At 43.3% G+C, this 21,412-nt stretch overlaps 1 protein-coding gene across 7 annotated transcripts in view; it reads left to right on the top strand.

Annotated features, from left to right (window-relative positions):
- Positions 1-21,412, top strand: part of PNPLA7 (patatin like domain 7, lysophospholipase) — a 117,425-nt gene that overhangs the window by 84,263 nt on the left and 11,750 nt on the right. For 5 of the 7 annotated variants that reach the window (XR_012676760.1, XM_075170488.1, XM_075170486.1 and 2 more), the window contains 6 exons: positions 7,314-7,470; positions 10,541-10,657; positions 14,424-14,493; positions 16,485-16,601; positions 18,627-18,775; positions 20,167-20,319. Coding sequence is in view for 6 of the 7 variants with exons in the window: in XM_075170488.1 (XP_075026589.1) it covers positions 7,314-7,470; positions 10,541-10,657; positions 14,424-14,493; positions 16,485-16,601; positions 18,627-18,775; positions 20,167-20,319 (763 nt within the window). In the remaining variant the exon portion in view is untranslated. Of the gene's footprint in view, positions 1-7,313; positions 7,471-10,540; positions 10,658-14,423; positions 14,494-15,914; positions 15,953-16,484; positions 16,602-18,626; positions 18,776-20,166; positions 20,320-21,412 lie in introns of those variants that run through there. The other 2 variants (XM_075170489.1, XM_075170492.1) reach the window with 2 other exon arrangements.

Genomic DNA, 21,412 nt, shown 5'->3' with positions numbered 1-21,412 from the left:
AAAAGCCGTGTTCATGTGACTTGGCACCCACGTAATGCTTAATGATCTGATTTTTCTTTTTCCCATCTGTAGCAGCTATGTAATTGCTCATTTGCTCCCATTTGCCATGGAGGTTGAAGATTTTAATGGCTTCTATTAAATCCTCCAAGCAGCGGGAGCTCGGGAGCCATCTACTTCAAGGTTATGACTTAAAAAAATAAAAATTAATTGCATATGGTTTATTTGGACTGTCCTGTCCTGATCTCCAGTCTTCAACCCACCAAACTCATTTATTCATAGCAGTACTTTGATATACAGATGAAATTAAACAAGGAGATAGTGGCGTTGTGGTTTAACTCTTGTTACTAGTTTTGCACCTCTTTTTCTCAGCTGAAAAGACATGTGCTGTGTTACAGAGCTGCAAGTTTGAGGGAATGCTTTCCATGTAGCAGTTGTAATGCTCTGTTGGCAAGTCCACGTGCTCTCAGGAAGATGGTAAAGCTCTTGCAATTGCTGTGATTTTTAGGAATCTCTGTCTAACCTTATCTGGGCAATGAGCTTTCCTGTTAAGAAAGAGGAGATTGGAGAAGTTGTAAATAAAATCACAGTTAAAATCTTTAAAGTGCTATTCTTTTGTGTTATTTCTGCAGCTTCCATTGTGCTCAAAATGGGTTCTTCTAAGACTTTTCACAAATAAGTCTCAAAGGGATGGGGGAAGGAGGATATATTTGTTTTCCAAATAAAATTATCTATCTTTGCAGATAACTGAATTGTTTCTTGGCTCAGAGTAAGAGACAGGATTTTGTTTGGCATTCCCAAGTAGAGAGTGATGGGGGGTGCAGTTTGCCATTCAGCCTCTCTTCCCTCCTTCCTCCTCCTGCATGCGCCTGCCAGAGCTGCTGGCAGGTGGGATCAGAAAACAAAAACCCTGGTGCATTTTCTGATTTACTTTTGGCTTTATTTTGTGTTTTTTCTCCCCTCCGATGGCTTACTCATGTATCCCTTCACACCCCAGGAGTGGGTAGACCTGACAGCCCTCCGGGAAGGACTGAACAATTTTTGCTCATTTATTTCTGTCAGGCACAAATCTCTCTGTTTAAAGCTTGTTCTAAAGCTGGTATATAAAGCAGAAACAAGGTCAGTAGTGAAAGGACATTGTATTTGGCTTTTCTTGCAGGAAGGTAGTTTCACTGTTGTGATAAATAGGAGTTGCTTTTTCTGCCGAACATGCCTGCGTAGCCCTGAGCGCGCAGGGTTAATGTGCAATCTCTATAGCATGGCAAGGCGAAGGGGAAGACGGCTCCTTATCTCTGAGTTAAGGAGATGGTGGGAATCTGAGGGCAAAGCTAAGTGGGAGGATGAAACGAGGCTGTTGCTAATGGAGGGGAAGAGAGGAAGAATTCAGGTCGCTGGATCAATACGTGTGTAACTGGGGACAGTTTTAAATGAGCAGTGGAAGGGAGAAAGCTTCCTTCAGGGCAGCTGCTGGGAAGGATCTTGTTAGTAGCTGGATGTTGGGGTGAGAACCAGGTAATGTGGGATTATTGCCTCTATTTAGCTTAGAAATGGGGCTTAATTAATTAATTAATGTTGTCCTGATTGGAAACTTCCTCATAAGTGTGCAAGTAGTACAGCAGGAGCAGAAATGCAGTGGTCTGGTTTCTGTTATCTTTTTGAGGTGACAGCTCAATCACTGTAAGTATTCTGGCAAATTTATGATACCGAGAAGTTTTATGGTCGGAAAAGCTGGGAAATAATTGGAAAGATACAAGTATGATTAGTTCTCAAAGTGATGTTTGTATGTATTGTTGCAGCTGCAAAAGACTGAAGGTGCCAAATTGGAGATAATACGGTTGCAACTTGTAGACGACTTGCTTGATTTCGAAGTCAGTGACCGTGCCACTCAACGTCAGGATTAACAACAAAACATGTACCAAAAAATGCTTATTTTTATATGAAGAAGAAACTTCTCTTTATCTCACATTTCCAGATACTGCTTTATATAGCCCTTCATTTAAATAACATCTAATCTTCCCCCCTGCCCCAATACAATGAGCACCTCCAGCATAGCTCTGAGAAGGTATCTAACACCACCACCACAAAAGATGTTATTCAGATAGCAGTTCTGTAGTGGATGTAGCTGGATGTGTTAGGCTGAGACCCACTAATTCGGTAACCAGCCCCAGTTTTGGGATCCCGGTCTGAGAAGTGCAGGTGAGCCCGCGTGCCGTACCTGGTGGTGTTTCGGGACGTGCTGTCCGTTCCCGCGGGCTGGAAGCTCAGTCAGCTTCAGTTTATTTCTAGCACTTTCAAATTGTTGGGGGAATCGTTGTCCGATGCACCGCTTATGCACGTCTCTGAAATGGATTCGTAAATACATATTCATCTGTGCTTACCCCGTAAACTGGGTGATCTAACAACTGCTCATAACGTGCTTTGATTTAAAACTGTTATATGAAGGAAAAGCTGTTTTTATTTGTATAGCTTTATTTCTTTAGGAGTTCTAAGGTTATGAGGGAGCCTTCATTCAGGTTTGTTAGGCTCTAGTGGAGCTCAGTAAAGTCCCCTTGGCAATTTCTCTGTTTTTCTACCTACTTTGCCACTTAATTACGTCAGGAAGGTGGTGCAGCAAACCGTGTGTCTTGCTCCAGGGAGGCTTTCGTTAGAGACACGGTAGAGCTCTGCAGCAGCCATGACCTTAATCCTGCTTTTAACCAAAGGAAATAACATCTCTTCAGTGCATTCAGAGAGATCTTCATCCTGATGAAGGTGCTGGGGAGGCTGAATACCTGAGCTGTATTTTCTCTTCCTTTCTGAAACTGAAGTGGACTTCGGAGGTGTGCAGCATGTTCAAGCTGCAGCCTTGCCTTGCTGCTCCATTAGTCACGGTCTGAAAAACGAGCGTCCCCTCTCTGTGTGCTCACGGTATCATGTTTATTCTTCCTAGCGCTGACAGACAACATCCTATTGATATGTTAAGCGTGGCTTGTGGAGAAAATATTGGTGCACAGTCTCTGTTTTTGTATTAATTGTATTTTCTTCAGCCCCCTGACCTGAGCACAGAGAACAGCTTGTATTCCTGCTGACGCTTTAATCTGAACTGTCCTGCTGCGTTTGCTCGCTTCTTCCCGAGAGTCATATCTAATCTGAGCTCTGGCAGGCACGTGTGGAGCAGACACATGCACGTCTCGCAGAAGAATTTTTCTTTTATCAGTTGTGCTCTGGCCTTCGTGCATTACAGTCACATGCCAGTGGCATTTCCCCGAGGGATGAAAGCACGGGCTTGTTTCAGGAGCAGGAATTTTCCTGCGAGACCTTCTGGCAGAAAGTCTGTGCTCTCTGCTTGCTGTGCCGTGTTATTTCAAGGAAGCACGTCTTCAACCCCGTAATTCCTCTCCCTGCTTCCTGGTCACTTATTTGTGATCATTAGTACAAAGAAGAGATGGCGCTTGAAATTTAGGAAGCACGGCACTGCTTTTGGAGGCTTTTGAAGCATATTGCAAGCACAAGCTTGGTAAGTAGTGCAGGAAGCGGCACTGCAGGGCAGCTGATGCACAGAGCAGCCCGCGACTTGCCTGGCTCAGATCAGATTGCGAGGCAGTGGCAGGGGTGAAAACGGAGCGTGGCTCTTATTTCCAGTTCTTCCTCAAACTGGTTGGTGCTGTTTCCTCTCTCTCTGCAAAGGGCACTCATTAATCAGGCCTGAACTAGGGAGTGATACATGATGGAAAAGAGTTTTTGTTAATATATAGACTCTGCACTTCTTGGGCAAGTCTTTGGGTTCTGGTACAAATTATTTGAAAGTCATTTGTCCTTGGTGCCAGGAGTCCCTGTCACTGTCCTGGGGACAGGCGTTAATCCTGGCAGGGGAAATGCTCCATCCAGCTGCACCGTCAGGCGGCTTTAAGGCAAAGGACAGCTGCATGTGCAGCTCCAGCAACATACTGTGCATCTGAGAAGCTCATTCCCCGTATCTGGATGGCTTCCCCTGTTCCTCCTTACCTCCGGAGTAAGTGACATTCAGCTCGGTGTCAGCCAGGTAACCGGAGATTTCCCCTTCCCTTCCTCCGCTCCACACAAGTGCTCTGGCACGGACATGTACATACAGCGTTGCCACAAGCAATTGTCCTTTGTACTTCTCTTGCCAAACACTTGTATTTTCACGTATTGCCCTAAAATGGGACAGATCTCCTGTGAAATTGCGCCTGGTATTACATGAAGCGCATGATCCCTGTTTGTGGTTTTTTTTTTTGCGCTAGTTCTCTGACTGTTAACAGGGATGTAGCTCCTGGCTTCAATTTCTTTCCCTCTTTAGTTGTAGTATGAGAGCTGCCCACACCGGCTATCCTGACGCGCCGGCAAGTTGTCAGCGAGCGGGATGCCTGCTGCCTGGCAGAGCGCCGGCTCCGGCACACGGCTTCCCTTGGCAGCCTGCCCGTGTTTACGTACGCGGAGAGCTGCGGAGAAGTGGCCAAGAGAGAACCACCTGCGAGGAGTTGTTGAGAAGTTTCATGTAGTAGCATTGCTGGGGTAATGATGGCCTAAAGCTGTAAGGAGGGGAAAAAACTGTTAAGAAGAAGGAATATCTTTAGGAGGCTGGGTGGTGCGTGGAGAAATTAGGTGGGTTCAGGCACATTTGCCTTTCCTCGGGATTTTAGTTTGCACAAATGGATTCAACCATGAAGCTGTTCAGGATGCTGGAACTGGAAGAATCAGCTTTGTAGTCGTGTATAAATGAAACATGACTTAGTCTGGCAGTCAGTAGGAGGTCCCTTTCTGAGCAAGAAAAGTACTTTCATTGCTATCTTGCAGGTCAGTGCTTTGAAATCGATGCATCTGTTGGAGATAATTGGCTGTTACACATTTAGCTGGAAGATTGTATTATTGCCAGGGACTCTGCAATGCAAGACACAGAGGCTTGCCAACAGAAGTAATAATAATCTTTTGTTATTTATTCATGGACATCACAGAGCAAAGTAAAAGCAAATCCAGAGTGATCACATCAAATCCCTTGTGTTTTATGGACGCATGAACGCATGAATGGGATCCAGTTTCGGAAGAGGTTAAAGGGAGACAGTCCAGTCTGGAGCTAGTCCTGGCCAGTTTAAAATTGCCCTCCAAGCAGGAAATGCTTTACAGTACTTGACATGTCTTAACAAATCCACATGATGTAGGCTTTTTCCAGAAAGCAGGTTGGATAGTGTAAGGTCGGTTCCTCAGCGAAACATCAGTGTCAGCTCGTGACTTACACGCAGGGATAAGGCAGCCGTAAGTGCCAGGCACAAGAAGCAGATTGCAAAAATAGCTGCGATCTAAAAGCCTAAAAACAATGGGCTGCTCTGGCAGGGATGAAAATAGAATTATTTTAACTTAGAGCATCTTATGAGAAGAAGCAATAGTAAAGCAGGGGAAGGAGAATTTGGAGAGGAAAGCCGAACAAGCCACTTTCTGCTCTTGGATTACACCAGCGCAGATCTGTCATTGAAGTCATTTACACCAGTATAACCGAGAACCTGTCTCAAAGCATTTCAGCAGCTGGAAGGGATTTATTTAGATGGAAAGAATGTGTTCAGCATAGCTTGGCCAAATGACACCTACGATGGACTTGGCAGCTGTTAGCAAGTATTTATAGGATGTAAACAGCAAGGGGAAAGAGGATGGAAATAGAGCAAACCGTGGGGGAACAGAAAAATGGGATGAAAATGGGAAAAGGAGGATTTTACAGCTGTATGGGTTAGACTGCAAAGCATCCATCCAGGTGGAATGAAGTTATTGACTTACCTGATATTAATTGGACAAAGCATTTGAAACTGGAGGCCATAATTTTGTACTGATAAGAAGGCAATCAGCCTCCGCTGGTAATTTTTCTGCTTCTGTAATGGTTCTGCAGAGCGGACAGGGATCCCTCTCCCATTAGGGGATTGCTTTTCATAAGATCAGATCAAATGTTCCACCTACCTTTTCTGATGGTAGGTAGTAGCGATTGCTTCAGAAACAAGTATTTGCAACAATTAGCAGCTTGTGAGCTTCCTGAACGCGAGGTTGCACCTCTGATTTTTCATGTTTAGTAGCCACTGACAGCCTGATACCTTTGATTCCTCCAGTCCGCATTTAAATCCATCTGTGATTTGACCTCTTCAGCATGTGTAACAATGGTTTCCTTAATTTGTGCTTTACATACACGTGTCTGTGTGCAAATTCTTTCCTTTACATTAAACTTTCTGCATGGTGGTATCATTGGCTGGCCCTGTGTGTCTCCCCTTAGTCATGATCTTCCCCAGTCACAGATTTGAGCCTAGTTTCTTCTCACGTGAAGTCCTTTCCATATTCTGGTCATGTTTTGTGCTTCTCTTTGTCATTTTCTAGTTCTGCTTTTTTTTTTTTTTTTTTTTGTGAGAAGTCTGAGCTTGCTTGCAGTTTTCAAAATCCTGGTGCATCATGGATGTATATTCTTATGTTTACTGTTTTATTCCGGTTTCTCTGACTTGGCTTTTGGATTTGCACTGAACACTAGGTTAATATTTTTCAGAGAATATCCACAGTGGTTCCAAAATCTCGGTGTGTGAGCGGAGGTAGTTAAAAGCTTATTGCTGTGGTGGCATTGCTACTTCTGTTTCCCTCTTGTCCCATCAGTACTGAGGTTCATCTGTTGTTTATCACGTGACTCCATCATTGCTCCGAGTTCTTTCTGCACTTCTGTAAATCAGGGAATACATTTACTGTCCTGAAGGAACTTGCATCATCCTCAGATGTCGCCTCCTCATCTGCCCCTTTCCTGGGTCTGTGTGCAGACGAAACTTCTGCCTTCTCATCACTGTTTGTCTCTTCTTGCTCTTTGTTTTCCATCTTGAAATTCATTATTAATCCATGTGGTGACCCATTCCGTGATCCCAGGCTGGCTGAGTTTCTTTGAAGAATCACTGGAAAAGAAACTTGTGGAAAGGTCTCTGAAATCCAGCCGTTCTTGGCTGCTTTGGAAGAACCCTATTAGATTTTTTGATGCATTGCTCCCTTAAAGCCATGTTGACTTTTCCCTTGCATATCCACTGGCTTGATTCTTGGCTGTTGTTTTCGTATCGCTGCCTTTCATACTGAAGTCAGGCTGGGTGGTCTGTATTTCCTAGGATCCGCAGGGAGTCTGTTTGAATATTTCTGCATTCATAATGTTTGTTTCTGGCATTGAAGCTTGTTTAGCAATAGATTGGCAGTTTAGCTAGTGCACACTCACATTCCCTTAGAAGGTGGCATTCATGTTTTTATGCTCTTTCAATGGCTGTTTGACTGATAATGTCTTGTCTTTTCTTTTTTTTTTTTTTTTCCTTTTCTTGGCACAGGGGATGCTCCCAAGTGGGAGTTATCAGAGCGCTGACTGAAGCTGGCATCCCCGTAGATATGATTGGAGGAACATCTATTGGTGCTTTTATGAGTGCCTTGTACGCCGAAGAACGCAGCTACAGTCAGATGAGGATCAAAGCTAGGCAGTGGGCCATGGTAAGCATTGGAAATATTGCACTTCTCTTCTCAGATGGAGCGCAAGAGCTTAACCACAAGCCTTAGCAGGCAGCAGTGCACAAGCAGCCACCCAAGGAGGGTGCAGCCATCTGCACCTCAGTGTCTGTATGACAAAAAGGGCCCCTGGCCGGCAGCGAGGGAGTGAACTGGGAAAGCTGCTCGCTGTCACGCTGGCAGGCGATGCGAGCACCCAAGGAGGCTGGAGTCAAATGCTTGACTTTGCTCTGCACAAATTCTGGTCACACTATAAACGTAGAGTGATGTTGTCTAAGTGTGTTAGCCTGTGTTTATCTTTGTTTTATCTTCTCTTTTTATGTGCTGGAATCTGTTTCCTTTCCAACTCAACAAATGTTTCTCTTTTGTATAATTTTCTCTCTTTCGTTCTCACATGCTGTCATTTTTCAGTGGAACTGATTGACAGAGGTAATCCTTCTCTAAACTAAATACTTCCTTGTTGAAGTTGCCTTATACCATGGGGTAGCTTTTAAAAATAATTTTAGGGTTGAAGGTCTTTTTAAGAAAGCTCATCTTGCAGCAGAGCTGTAGAAATGAAAGTTCGTGAGAAGTTAATGAAGAATTCTAAAATACCTGCTCTCTCCTAAGAGAATTGGTAGAGATGCCTTAAGGCTGTGCCTCCCATCACTGTGCTGTAGGGAACTGAAGCTGCGTCGTTCTTGGAGACACTGGTGTTGGCCCTTGTGCTGTTGGTTAGTAGAGAAGTATGAAGTGGAGAAGAGTCAGAAGGCTCTGGCTGCCTTTCCAAAGAGTGATCTTTAACTTAATTTATCTTGAGAATGGTAAGTGGAAGGCTGAGGGAGGCTGTTGGCCATCAGCGTCTGCTAAAAGGGCATCTTCTAGTTATGAGAAATGAGAATATTAAGAAATAACTATTAATTAGAAGTATTTTGTTCATGTACAAGATTACTCAGAGCATTAATTGTAGGGAAAATGTAGAGGCTCGGCATTATAAATATCATTCACAACAAGGATAGCCCAATGTTTGGTGCTGAGTTGGAGAGATTTTTCTTCAGTATTAAATAAGGGACTTTCTGTAAATGCCTCTTTCCTTGATTTAATCATTCTAAGTAATGTCAGAGACCAAATCCCTATTTTAAGTACAAAACTAATTCCATTTAACTCTGAATCTGTGGGTAGCATGTCTATAGTTAGGTTGGCACACTGTCCTCACCCCATCAGAACCTAAAATGAGGATGTGAATGAAGGTGACAGCTTCATAATTGGTTTTGTGCTAAGGCTTTTACGTTCTCCCACCTTTCCTGTTTATATACTTGTTTTTAAGGATCTTTTTTTCTTTTTTTTTTTTTTTTTTTTAATAGTTGGATATGTATTCTCTGGGCAGATACCTAATGTATATTTAAAAGCAGCTGGACATGACAATGTAGCCTAATCCTGCTCTTCTCTAAATCATTGCTAGAGTAAAGCAAATGCCAGATGTTGATCACAGATCCTTTAATAGGCTGCAGGTTTAGAGGCTGTTTCATGCTGTAGGTCTCTGCCTGGGTACAATGCTATATTGTCTGTTAAGTTGTGTGTTACATTATAGAGAACATGTGGAGAGAAGATACTTCATGTAATAGAAATATTTCGTCCAGTGAAACCCTTCTTAATTGCAAATGAGTTCATTGGGCTTTTTTGGTCTTCTATTGCATTTTAACTGAGTATGATGTAATATATTAGACATTGAATTTTGTTAGGATTTATTAGAATTTGAGACCAATAGCATGGTTATAGGACAAATACAGTGGCCATAATGCCATATAATTTAGGTATTTAAGGGGGCTTATAAGAAAGATGGCCGCAAACTTTTTAGCAAGGCCTGTTGCAACAGGACAAGAGGGAATGGTTTTAAACTAAAAGAGGGTAGATTTAGATTAGATATAAGGAAGAAATTTTTTACAATGAGGGTGGCAAAACACTGGCACAGGTTGCCCAGAGAGGTGGCAGATGCCCCATCCCTGGGAACATTCAAGGTCAGGTGGGACGGGGCTCTGAGCAACCTGATCTAGTTGAAGATGTCCCTGCCCATGGCAGGGGATTGGACTGGATGACCTTTAAAGGTCCTTTCCAACCCAAACTATTCTATGATTCTATTTTCATCATTTTATCTTGTAGGTTAGCACACAGATGTAATGCACTTGAAATGGAGGGGGGGGGGGGGAAGAATCCATGAAAGCTTAATTATGGTATACGTGTGTTTAGAAGAGACACATTTGACAGTGCCTGCCGCTGTTATGTCATACAGTAGGTATCTGTAGTGCTTTAGGAAATCTAATGTGATTTGGTTTCTCTAGCTTATGAGTGCCCATAGTAGTATCTAAATGCTGGCTACCAAGCAGCAGGTGAAGAGCACAATAACTCACTTCGGAATGAAAAATAATTGACACTAATACATAGAAAGTGTGTTTAAAGCTCTTTAAAGTGTGACTGAGTTAACCTCGTTGCAGTCCCAGAAAATCACGTACACGTTTTTGTAAGTGCTTACACTTATTATCAAAAACTTCAGACTGGAAGAAAAATTAAGTGAAGTGCACACAGGTGAACTGCACATGCACTGTGGAAAACTTTAAACAAGCTGAAGTTTCAACTCAAAAGGATAATGAAGAGGGAGATCACTAATAATATCTTTCTGTTATTAAAAGAAAAATAATCAAGAATTAAACTGTACCATTCACATGCATTTGTTACAGCAGAAACCTGTGCCCGTGCACACTGCTTTAGAGGGACATTTTGACTTACGGGTAGAAGGGAAGCAGTGCAAATGTACATTCTTTCATAGCCTTATTGCAAACTGGCTACAAAGTTTGCTGCTTTTCGTTTTAAATGTATGACACCATACAAGGAGTTACTGGTTGTAGTTTTTGTAGTTGTATTTTTGTCCCCTTGACAACTTTTGTACTTACAATAGCAGTGCTTCCATTGTGTTGGATGTAGAATCTGGAATTGCATACATTAATGCATACATTTCATATGGATTCTTGCATATAGTTACCTTTGAAATGCTTTTTTTTTTTTTCCCCTTTCTTTTTAGGTTATGAACTCAGTGTTTAAGACTATTCTAGACTTGACATATCCAATAACCTCTATGTTCTCTGGAGCAGCTTTTAACAACAGCATCAATAGCATCTTCAAAGATAAGCAGATAGAGGTAAGTTGCTAATTCACTTTATGTGTAGTAAATGAAGTCACTGTATTCTTTGTAGCAGAAATAGCTTTCTTCCATGCTAATATGAGATGCGGAGATGTGGGATGACTGAAAACATGTTAAAACTGTGAATGTGATGTTACATGAATATAAGAAGAAGCCTATTCTTTCATTTTGGTGGATTTAGAAAACACAAGGAGTAGCTTATTTGTAGCTACTTCTGTTCTGTTTGACAAAGGGATCCCGTTGTCTGAGAGAAGAAGTTAAAATTGTGTCACTGAAGTAGAGTTGCTGGGACTGTTTTATCATTACTTTTCTGCAAATCAGGTCTAAGAGACCCTTAGGGCACACCAGAAGAAGGTCTCGAAGAGGATAGCAATGGGCTTGGGTTTTTTTAATTTTATTTTTGAAGCTAGAGTGTGTTTTTATGAACAGCCTATTGAAAACTGCAATAACGTCCAAGTGTATTGTTTCCTGTTTGCATATGGTGACCTTTTGTAATTGCTAGATGTTGTATGGTCTACCTGAACTGAGAGCCACATTCAGAATCCCACCTATCCTCCGACCCTCAGCAGTAGCAATTTATAAAGCACATTGTCAGTGGTTGTCTTCTAGATCACCAAACTTAGAGAGTGTTTGGGTAGTCTTGCAATCTTACCTCAGTCCTTCTGAGACTGGAATTATTTTTATTTGTTATTTGGGCAGCAGCAGTTCTTTATGATTTTTAACAGCTGTAATTGTATGATCCGTTCTAACCTTGCAGTCACAGGAAGGTTTTGTCCAAGAGAAATCCAGGTCTGAGGCATACAACGGCATCGTTGTGCGTGCGTGCTGAGTGTCATAGGCTAAACCCTTCAGTCTGTGCCTGAGGATTTCCTCACGTTGGAAGACTTCCATCAGATAAATAAGGAGAAATGTTGTGTAGCTCTGCAAGGAAAGAGGCAGTTACCCCTTCGTTGCAATTCATGTTATCAGCACAAGTTAACCAGTCATGTCACTAGACACACGGAAATTGAAAGCTGCCAAAGTGTAAAGGGTAGCTTATAAAGTACCAGAAGCTGAACTAAGACACATTAAGCCTTGAACAAATGTTTTCTTAAAGCATTATTTCAAAGCATCCGAACTGCAAACATCCATCTTTTCTCAGTAGTTGGAGTGTTTTTGGAGTGGGGTGGGTAGCAATGATTTCCAACTGGAAATACAAATTAACAAGAGTTAATTATAGCCTTACAGACATAGGTTGTGTTTGGATACTTGGCCACAACTGCTCCTTCCTGGGAGGATCCACAGTGACGGTAGCAGAACCTGAGAACTTCCTACCCGAGGGGCTGGGGTGGGTACTTAAAGCTTAAAATTAGGAAGCACTGGGCCAGATCGTCTGTTTTACTACCCAGAGCTGTGAGGTGGCACTCCTGCACTTCTCACATGTGCCCTCATCCCTCTTCTGCATCAGAGCCAGGGAGCAGAAGCACTTACGTAGAACCGTTATTTCTGGCATTGAAAGGGAGGTTTCCGTTTTCTCTTAAATTTGCTCTCTAACAACCCTTGTAACGTAGGTGTCTCCTGATTCGCAGCAGTGCTGTTTGTGGGGTAGCCCTGGTTACCAGCAACCCCCGTGATTGCTGCTACAGATGTCAGCCAAAGGCGGTCCGCCAGAAGAAATCAGCCTGCGCAAGTTCCTCCGGCAAAGCATGCAGAAATCCAATATTTCTTAAGAAATAGTTAATTGCACCTCTGAAATTACCCATCCTTCTGGGAGAGCACCAGGCTCTGGAATTTTTATCTCCCATGCCAGAGCACAAAGTGCCTTGCAAGTCATCTCAGCTGAAGGTTCAGGTGTGAGGAATTAAGAAAGTCGTATCAAGTCCTGTTTCAGACTTAAATAATGCTCTGTCTCCAAAATAAATGAAACGATATCTGAGAAATGCAGTCTTTATTACTGCGTGATAGGTCTTGGTTTAGTTTCCTTCGTGCATGTGTTTGCATGAATATGAAAGGAAGTGTCAGATAGACTTCTTTCCCCGTTCCCCTATTTTTACTTAAAATGTCGTCGATGCACTGAGATCTGCAATCATGAGAATATCTTTAGCAAGGAAAGGCACCCCTAATACTCTCGTAGTCACACTTTATTCATCCGCCCTCCTATGGCATTTATACCAGATGGGTTGTAGTACTTGTGCAGCATCTGTTAGTCCTCCCCAATTCCACCATCTTTGCAGAGCTGCTTAAGAGATTAAACTCACTAGGAAAAAAACCTCCTTCTTGGCAGTTCAGAATTTTGTATTGAACAGCACAGAAACTTATACCAAAAATACAGACTGACCAGAGAGGGAGTGCTTCTCAGCTCATACTGATAGCTGGGGTCCAGACTCTTGTTTGGCTTGAGTTGAAGGCCCAGACACCTTGTCCATGAGCAAAGAGGCTGGATGGATGGGAAAGCAGGTTTACCTCTTCAGTCTTCTTTCAGCTTTGTGTGATTGACAGAGAACTATCAGCTGTTGTTCTCTGGGCATAAGTTCAATTCAAACAAGTCCTCCTCCTTCCCCTTTGCAGGCAACCCTTTCATTAGACACCATGGAGACTTTCCAAAACTATCCTCTCTTCAGCAAACTCCAATGCTTTTGGACGGCCATTCATTTTGGAAGGCCACCTTCCCATTCATTTTTCCAGCTAGTGGGATGGGAGTACAGACATGGCTGAAACAAAAATGAGAACTTCCCTTGCCAGGAGCAGGGCTTGTTGGTTTGGTTTAGCCCCTGTTGAATAAACTTGTAAAGGACTCAGCAAGGCCATTCTTTTTGTATATCATCCTTCTTCTTAGGTAGGTTATGTACCACACTCCTCGCTGCTATTTTACCCTGCAGTGTCTCAGGTAACCTCTGGGATCTTCTTGAAGATCTACCTTGCAGGATCCTTTGTTCCTGTAGGTAATGCTGCAAAGCTTTGTGGTGTTCTCTTTGACTCCAGGCAGCTTTGGGTCTCAGCAGCATTGCGCTCCATCTCCTGCTGAAATGACTAGCTTCATAACCACAAGGTACAAATTGAAAGTCATTTAGTCAAGAGGCCATGACTCATGTTCTTCCCTCTCTTTGTCTTGGGCTCTGGTTCTCAGGAACTGAGGCAAGGAAGATGCTGCCCGCTACAGTCTTAAGTTGGGTTCACGGGGAACTAAGTAGTTGCATGCTCATCCATGTGAATACGGTTGTGGAAGACTTGCTCTGTGTAGTGGATGAACACCACTTTGAGTGGAAACAGTTGGGTGAAATGCAAGAATGACCGTACTGGGCGAGATCAAAGGTCTTTCTAACTTAATGCCATGTCTCCAGGGGAGGCCAAAAGCAGCAGGTATTTAGTGAACTAGGTAAAAGCCAAATACATCAAAGGCGAGCCAAACAGCCTAGGGATCTCTTTATATAAGAGTTGTCATCAGACCCCCACACTTCATCTGAAAGAACAACAGATATCAGAAAGCAGGTGAACTCCTGGTTTGAGTGATGAGGTTTCTGTGCTGCTGTATACGCTGGACATTTCTTGCTATTAAAAAAAGGAAGGAAGGATTTTTGTCTGCCTTGGTTCTGCATGAAATGTTTGCATAAGAAAGAAATTTATGAACTTAAATACAGGACTGACGGGTTTTTCTCCATCCATGCAGGCGTTTGTGTCTACAGTTCTTTCTACAGAGGTTGTTGCTTTGGTTTGTGTTAGACAGGGGTTTTAGTTTAAGTGCAAGGTTATGGATTTAGTAAAATTGGGACCTCCTTTGTTGCAGGATCTGTGGATTCCTTACTTCACGATCACAACCGACATCACTGCCTCAGCAATGAGGGTCCACACGGATGGTAAGTGTGTAGGCAGCCTTTCGGGCGGCAGGTCATAAGTAATGATGCGAGACTTTGTGTTACCGCTTGTTCCTGGAATTTTCCTCGCCTTTGAATTTGTCTTTCCTTTTGTTTCTCCCTTCTCTGTTATTTGCTGAGCACCAAACTGTGGTGGTACGCAGATCACAAGGAACAGAGCTGTTGGGAAGAAATTTAATGAGATGCTGTATTCACTGTTCAGAGAGAAAATGGGTCCATTGACACCATTCTGTTTCCCATGAAGTGCAGGTGTTTTAGCCATAAATCATAACTAATGCATCCAAAACATTTTAAGATTCAAATTCCCCGTAAATGAAGCAGTTTCCCCAATAAAAGACTCCTGTGCCTGAAGCAGAAGCTGGGTTAGGTTCTCATTTGTGTCCAGTCCTCTTTATTTCTCTGGTAGAAAACTGTAACGTACTTTACTGACTGACCAGAGGAGAAAGATCCGAGCTGTCTGCTCTGCTGTCAGGACGTGGTGGCAGCCCTGTGGGACACTTGCTTTATCTTTTGTCTATTTGGGGTAACGGTGCAGTGACTCAGGCTGCAGTGAAGAAAGTAGAAGCTTACCAGCTACCCCGAGGGTGGCTGAAGCCTCTGCTGCCACGTCTCTGATGTTTTGTCCTTTGAGCTGGCGCAGGTAGGACTCTCCATTCCTGCCCTTAGGGTGGGGGTTACAGAACCGCTAAATTATACTGACACCGGGGCTTTGTTGACCGCGGACAACCAAGGGAGCTCAAACAAGCAGACAAAGGATTAACCTTTCTTAGAGGTTTTGTATTCCCATTCTGCAGCAGGTTAAGCCAACTTAAGTCAGGAAACTCACTCCATCCAGCTGCTTGTCCCTGTGGAAATTTAATTTAAGGATAGCAATCAGCTGGAGAATGGTTATGGTTGTCTCCAGAATTCACTGAAAGGAGGGGAAAGAAGTTCCCAGCTGCTGCAGTTGCCCATCTTGGTTTCATCTGCAGGGTGTAACACCAGAAGTCAGCATTTTTCTTGGATGGAAGTTCCAACTCAACTAAAACTATTAATAATAAAACCCAAATCTGCCAGTATTGTCCTGTGCTAAACAGTAGGAGTGCATAGGTTATAATTAGGAACAGAACTGTTATATATTTTAAATAGAAAAGAAAAAAATCAATTCCCAGTTTGCTGGAAAGAGTTGCTGTTTGAAGCACCAAGTAGTTAATTATTGAGAAGATTCACTTCTCAGACGAGACTCTTGGCCTCTTTGGAAATGCAGTATCTCCTCAATTCAGCTGATGCAAATGTTAGGAGAGAAATCAGTAAATAAGGGCCTTAAAGCAGAATGTTTTACAGGAAATAGATCCAATCAATTTCTACTTGATTAAACTTTCTGTTTCTAACAGCTTAAAAGATAATAACTTTCTTCCTTACAGCACTATTAACAGAAGCGTCCTAAGAAGAGTTAAGATCACCACCATGTACTCACTGGTTTTACAAGTGAGAATGTTTGCTTATTAGAGCAAGGGAAAACAGAATTTTTGGGCTTCTACAGCATATATTTTTCATGTTCAGCTCCTGCTACAAGCCTGGTTTTTGTGGGTCTCTGTAGAACATAATGGCTTTAGTTGCACTTCAGCCTGCTTATTCCTTCTATCCCTTTGTCCCCAGGAGAAGCCTTTTCCTTTTCTTATCACTGTAAGCTCAACAAAGCACTAAAGATGATTCCCACAGTCAGACATACGCTGAAATCTCCTTGAAAGCAATAAATATGAGGCATGGGCTCAAAACTGTGGTTTCTAAGGCATTTGACTGATAGTGTGTCTGAATAGCCTTTTTTTTGTTTCTTTTTTTTTTTTTCCCCCTAGCCAGGATTGTGGTATAGAAAATAATAAACTGCTTTAATAACTTTCCAATGGTATTCTCAGGAGAGCCTCTATCTCCCGATTATTTTAATGAGTGCAGTAATTAATGCTGTTGCCATTCCCTCCCTCTCATTCCTGCAGGCTCTCTGTGGAGGTATGTCCGTGCCAGCATGTCCCTCTCTGGGTATATGCCTCCTCTCTGCGACCCAAAGGATGGGCATCTCTTGATGGATGGAGGTTATATCAACAATCTTCCTGGTAGGTGCACAGATCAGTTAGGAAGAAGTTACCGAGAACACAGCCCATCAAACAGCCTGCAAAACTTTGTCCTCTTTTTTTTTTTTCCCCAAAAAAGGAAACAAGGAGAAATATTGCAGATACCTTTAATCTCATGATGGTTACCAGGAGTCATTGTTCTCAGTTTCCTAGGTGTTTGTTTTATCATGCCTTTATTAAGACTATTTTTTGTTATGAAGTATTTTCTAATAGACATATTATGAACATATAATTCCAAGGTAATTTTGAATTTATGTTAGTGCTCACTGAAAGGAGAGAGCAGAAATTAAACTGCAAACATATATTCTATCTATCTTTGAGTTTCTCTTCAAAAAGTATCAGTTGAATAAGAAATAATTCTGAGAAAGCAACAGCATTAACTCTTCATTGTTCAGACTGGTGTCACCCAGCGCCTGAAGGGTTCAGCTGACAGGCATCAGTGTCTTGGTTAGCTGCTAGCGCATGGCAGAGGTGGAATCATGTGGCGTTCAAAAGAGTGATGTGGAGTTTGGGGTGTTCTGAGGACTGAACCCAAAAGGGTCCACGGTGTGTGAATTCACTCGTGTGTGTTTGGGATGTGTTTTATGTCAGGGTTGTCATCGTAGTCAGAAAGCGTTGGAAGGTGGGTGGCTCAGGAGGGTGGCCAAGATAGAAGAGAGACATGTGGTGTCACTGCAGTTTGTGACTATAATTCTGTACAAATAAAGAGGAAGGAATCTAAGCTAGAGACTCTGCATCTGAGCAACCTAAATCATTTACATGTTCAAGATAAACCCAGAGTGTATTTTTCCATCGGGGTTGTATTTGCCTAAAAACCAGAAATGGAAATAACACAAAATAGACCCCCAAAATCTGCATCTGACGTTCTCTGTGTCTGTAAGCAAAAGTATGAATTGCAAGCCAAGGCACCTTTTCCACCTGCGCATATTGGAGAGGGCAAAGAGCACACACGCAGGTGACACTGGGTGGAAAAGATACAATAGACTGAAGGAGCCCGGGAATATAGATCCAACAGGACAGATCTGATTTAAACAAGTGTCTAAATTAAGCATCTAAATTGGCTCTTCAGAGTTGTGGTTTTCCTACGCATAACTATTCTGGAAACTGCAACTATCTTGGACTCTGGGGGTGTGGAAGCAATACAAATTCATTCTGTGAGGTACGTGTCCTTCTCTTCCCTCCCTTGGCACTTCCCTAAATCCTTGCCCGTATCCAAAGGCTGCAGCTAATCCTTTTACTGACCTTGAAGTAGGAAGTGTTGCCTCATTGCTCTCCCACTTCCAAATATGAATCTTTCTCTTGGATCCCAAAGCTTTTCTTCGACTGAAGTCCTCCCAGCCTCTCCTTGCTGTCTGGTTCCTGTGCTGCTCCTTCCCTTTATTACTTTTTATCTGCGGGGTTGGCACCTGCACTGCTGACTCTCCTCTTAAAGGCTGCTGCCACTTGCTCTCTCCAGAGGCCTCCCAGATCTTTTGTTCTCATGAGAAATGCTGCACGAGGTAGAATTAACGTGGGTTTAATGTGCTCTTTCACATTACACCTGATGTGGTGTAACTGTGGACCGGAGCTGTGTGTGTCCCACCTCCTCTCCCCGGCTCTCTGCTGTACAGTTTTGCTGCTGCCTTCACGTTGGTCCTGGTGACAGCATGGCCTCAGAGAGAGTCAGGTCATCCTGCCGATCTGGGGGAAAACCTACCCCGTAAATGGTGTTTCCTAGCAGTTCAGCAATGGGAACTCACCCTGAGGTTACGTAGGGGCTCGGTCGGTGCGGAGCAGGCAGCACGCTGGGATCTCTCCGTTAAAATGGAGCAGGTGGGGTAGGAGCCTCCCTGGGGAAATGGTCTCTCGGCAGAGTTGCTGCAAATGTTTATATCTGAGGCTGTTCAGGGACACTCGTGGCAAGTGCAATGTCAGGTTATATACTCCCTAGCAGTATGTACGTCAGCTTTGGTTGAGCAGCACCAGGGTTGGCAGCCCTGGTACTGATACGACCTTCTTTCCCACCAGCTGATGTTGCGAGGTCCATGGGCGCAAAGGTGGTGATTGCGATCGATGTGGGGAGCCAGGATGAGACAGACCTCACCAACTACGGTGACTGCTTGTCTGGCTGGTGGCTGCTCTGGAAGAGGTGGAATCCACTGGCCGAGAAAGTCAAGGTATTGCAAACTATATTAAAATGGCAGCTGTTTTTATGTACAGAGCTGGAAGCTTCCCCTTGTTCATTCAGGGAGCAAGCGTGGTGACAGACCGTCTTGTTTCTTTGGTTTGAGCTCTTACTTATGGACAAAACAAGCTGGGCAATGCCCTGACACCAAAGGGAAGGCAGTGAGATGGGAGAGGGGAGAGGGAAGTCTGGGAAGGGGATGGTAGAATTGTTAGAGCAATGAAACCTTTTCTTAGAGGTGCAGTAAGTTTTAATAAAGTCAGAATTTACGAATTTTACCAATAAAAGTAATTCAGTGTTTCTGTCTCCTATTGATTTAGGGAGATATTGGCACTAGGCAGTAATTAACATTATTACTACTGTTAAACACTGGGCTGCAGAGTATGATTTTTTTTTTTTTCTTGTTGCATGCAGTCAGGGCAACTCTGTTACTTATTCTTCTGCTGTCCCAACTACAATTAATGTGTTTCCCTGTTGGAATTGGAAGTAAAATACTTGTTTGTTCTTCCCAAAGTTAGGGAAAATACTACAAGCTGTGGGTACTGCTCTGTAATCTAAATTTTTTCCTCTGTAATAACTCCCTTCCCTGAAAAGGTCTCATGTCCCTGCAAAGTGGCCTTCGGGAGTTGGTGCAGCTGTGGAGTGCCCTGCTGTGCCTTGGCAGAGTGGGCCGTGCTGCTCCCAGCATGTAGTGGGTGTGTTTGGTGGGGGAAAATGGAAGACTCTGACTTTTCCCAGTAGTGCCCAGTGAAATATTACAACTGCCCAAATGGCAATAGGCACACATGAAAACATGGGACTCCTTCTGAACACCAGAAAACACTTTTTTTACTGGGGGTGGTGAAACACTGGCCAACCAGAGAGATTGTAGTCTCCATCTGTGGAGATATTCAAAACTCAGCTGGACGTGGTCCTGGACAACCTGCGCCCTGCTTGAGCCAGGAGGGTTGGACGAGACAATCTCGAGAGGTCCCTGCCAACCTCAACCATTCTGCGAAATCTCTGCCCTGGTACTGCAGAGATCGTCACTGATTTCTGCCTTGAAGGATCACTGTGCCCCTCTCACCTCCGCACCGATCTCTCTCTTAAGGTACCACTATATCCTGGAATGAAAGACTCAGTTCAACCTTGAACTGCAGAAATATGTTTAAAGGCAATTCCCTTTCTGCTGTGGATTATGGAGACTCATTGGCTAGCTGTCCACACTGCCTGGGAGACAGATGGAGGTGCTGATGTGTGAAGGCTTCAGCAGGCTTCTGTGCGCTCTTGGGAAAAAAAAAAAATTGATAGATAACTTGCTTTTTCTCCATTATGAAAACAGAATATATTCTGAAGTAAAATTTCTGAATTAATCATGATTGGTGTGCCTGGCCTGGTTGGCAGGTGCTGAATATGGCAGAGATCCAGACACGGCTTGCATATGTGTGCTGCGTGCGGCAGCTGGAGATGGTGAAGAACAGTGATTACTGCGAGTATATCCGGCCCCCCATTGACCGATACGGAACCCTGGACTTCGGGAAATTCGATGAAATCTGTGTAAGTGCATCCTGGGGAAGGCAGTTCCCCCGTATTGCCGTTCCACAGAAATCTGCTGGTTTGTGGTGCTAATTAGTGCCTCAGCTGTTGGAGAGTAAGAGAAGTCAGTTGGCACAGATGAATAACTGATGCTAAATAGTGCTGTGGAATGATATCATGACCGTGAGATGGGATTAACAGCAGAGTTAGTAATCTTGATTATATAATGACCTGTGAATGGATCAGCTGCCTCACTCCTTTTCATGACAATTCTTGCTCAGCTGCTTGGTAAAAACTCTTGGCTGTCTGAGCTGCTTTGGGCAGTTGGGGTTTGTCAAATGGTGTCACTTCTCTCCCTTCGTTATGTAGCTCGTTGTCACATGAAAGAGTTGAAGAAGTCTGTAGGGGAGGCTGTGAATCACTGAAATGGAGGGCAACGTGCTAAAGTATCTGGCTCAGTTAACGTTTCAACACTTCTATTAATAAAACATGTAATCTACAATTCCTCTGCACCTGATAGAGTATCAGGAAAATGGCACCAATGTCAGTGGAAGGACGTTGTAAAAAGGGTAGTGCCAGGTTACAGGGCTCTGGGATTTAGTTTTGTTTGTCTATGTATCAGAAACCAGCATGGGAGTATCAGAACTATGTCTATGTATCAGAACTCCAGATGTGCAGTTGAATTGTCTTAGTGCCATAATTCAGCATTGACAACAAAAACGTCTCTGCCCAGGTTGAGGTAATGATAGCAATTCTGGCTCATTGTCTCTTGTCAAGAAGTTATTTTACTGTCTCTTTCCATTCTTTGCCTGCTTCAGCCATGCAAGTACCTTCCATCTCCAGGTGTTTCTGCGTAGCTTTGCTCTTCTCCTAGGGTGGAAAAAAAAAAACCACCACCAATTTTCCTTTAAATTGATCTCCTTTATAGATATAATGAGAACCTACAGTACTCATTAGGCTGCAGGTTGATTTCCTCTAATGCTGTCTTATAAATACTAAACAAAACCAGTAATACCATTAAGCCCTGCAGATTCTCATTTGAGAGACTCTTTAGGACCAAACAGCAGCTATTCCAAACCACCAGCTGATTTCCCCGATGTAAATATTTTCTCAA

The sequence above is a fragment of the Calonectris borealis genome, chromosome 21, assembly GCF_964195595.1.
Source record: "Calonectris borealis chromosome 21, bCalBor7.hap1.2, whole genome shotgun sequence".
Lineage (NCBI taxonomy): Eukaryota > Metazoa > Chordata > Aves > Procellariiformes > Procellariidae > Calonectris > Calonectris borealis.
This window is presented reverse-complemented; position numbering and strand designations above follow the sequence as displayed.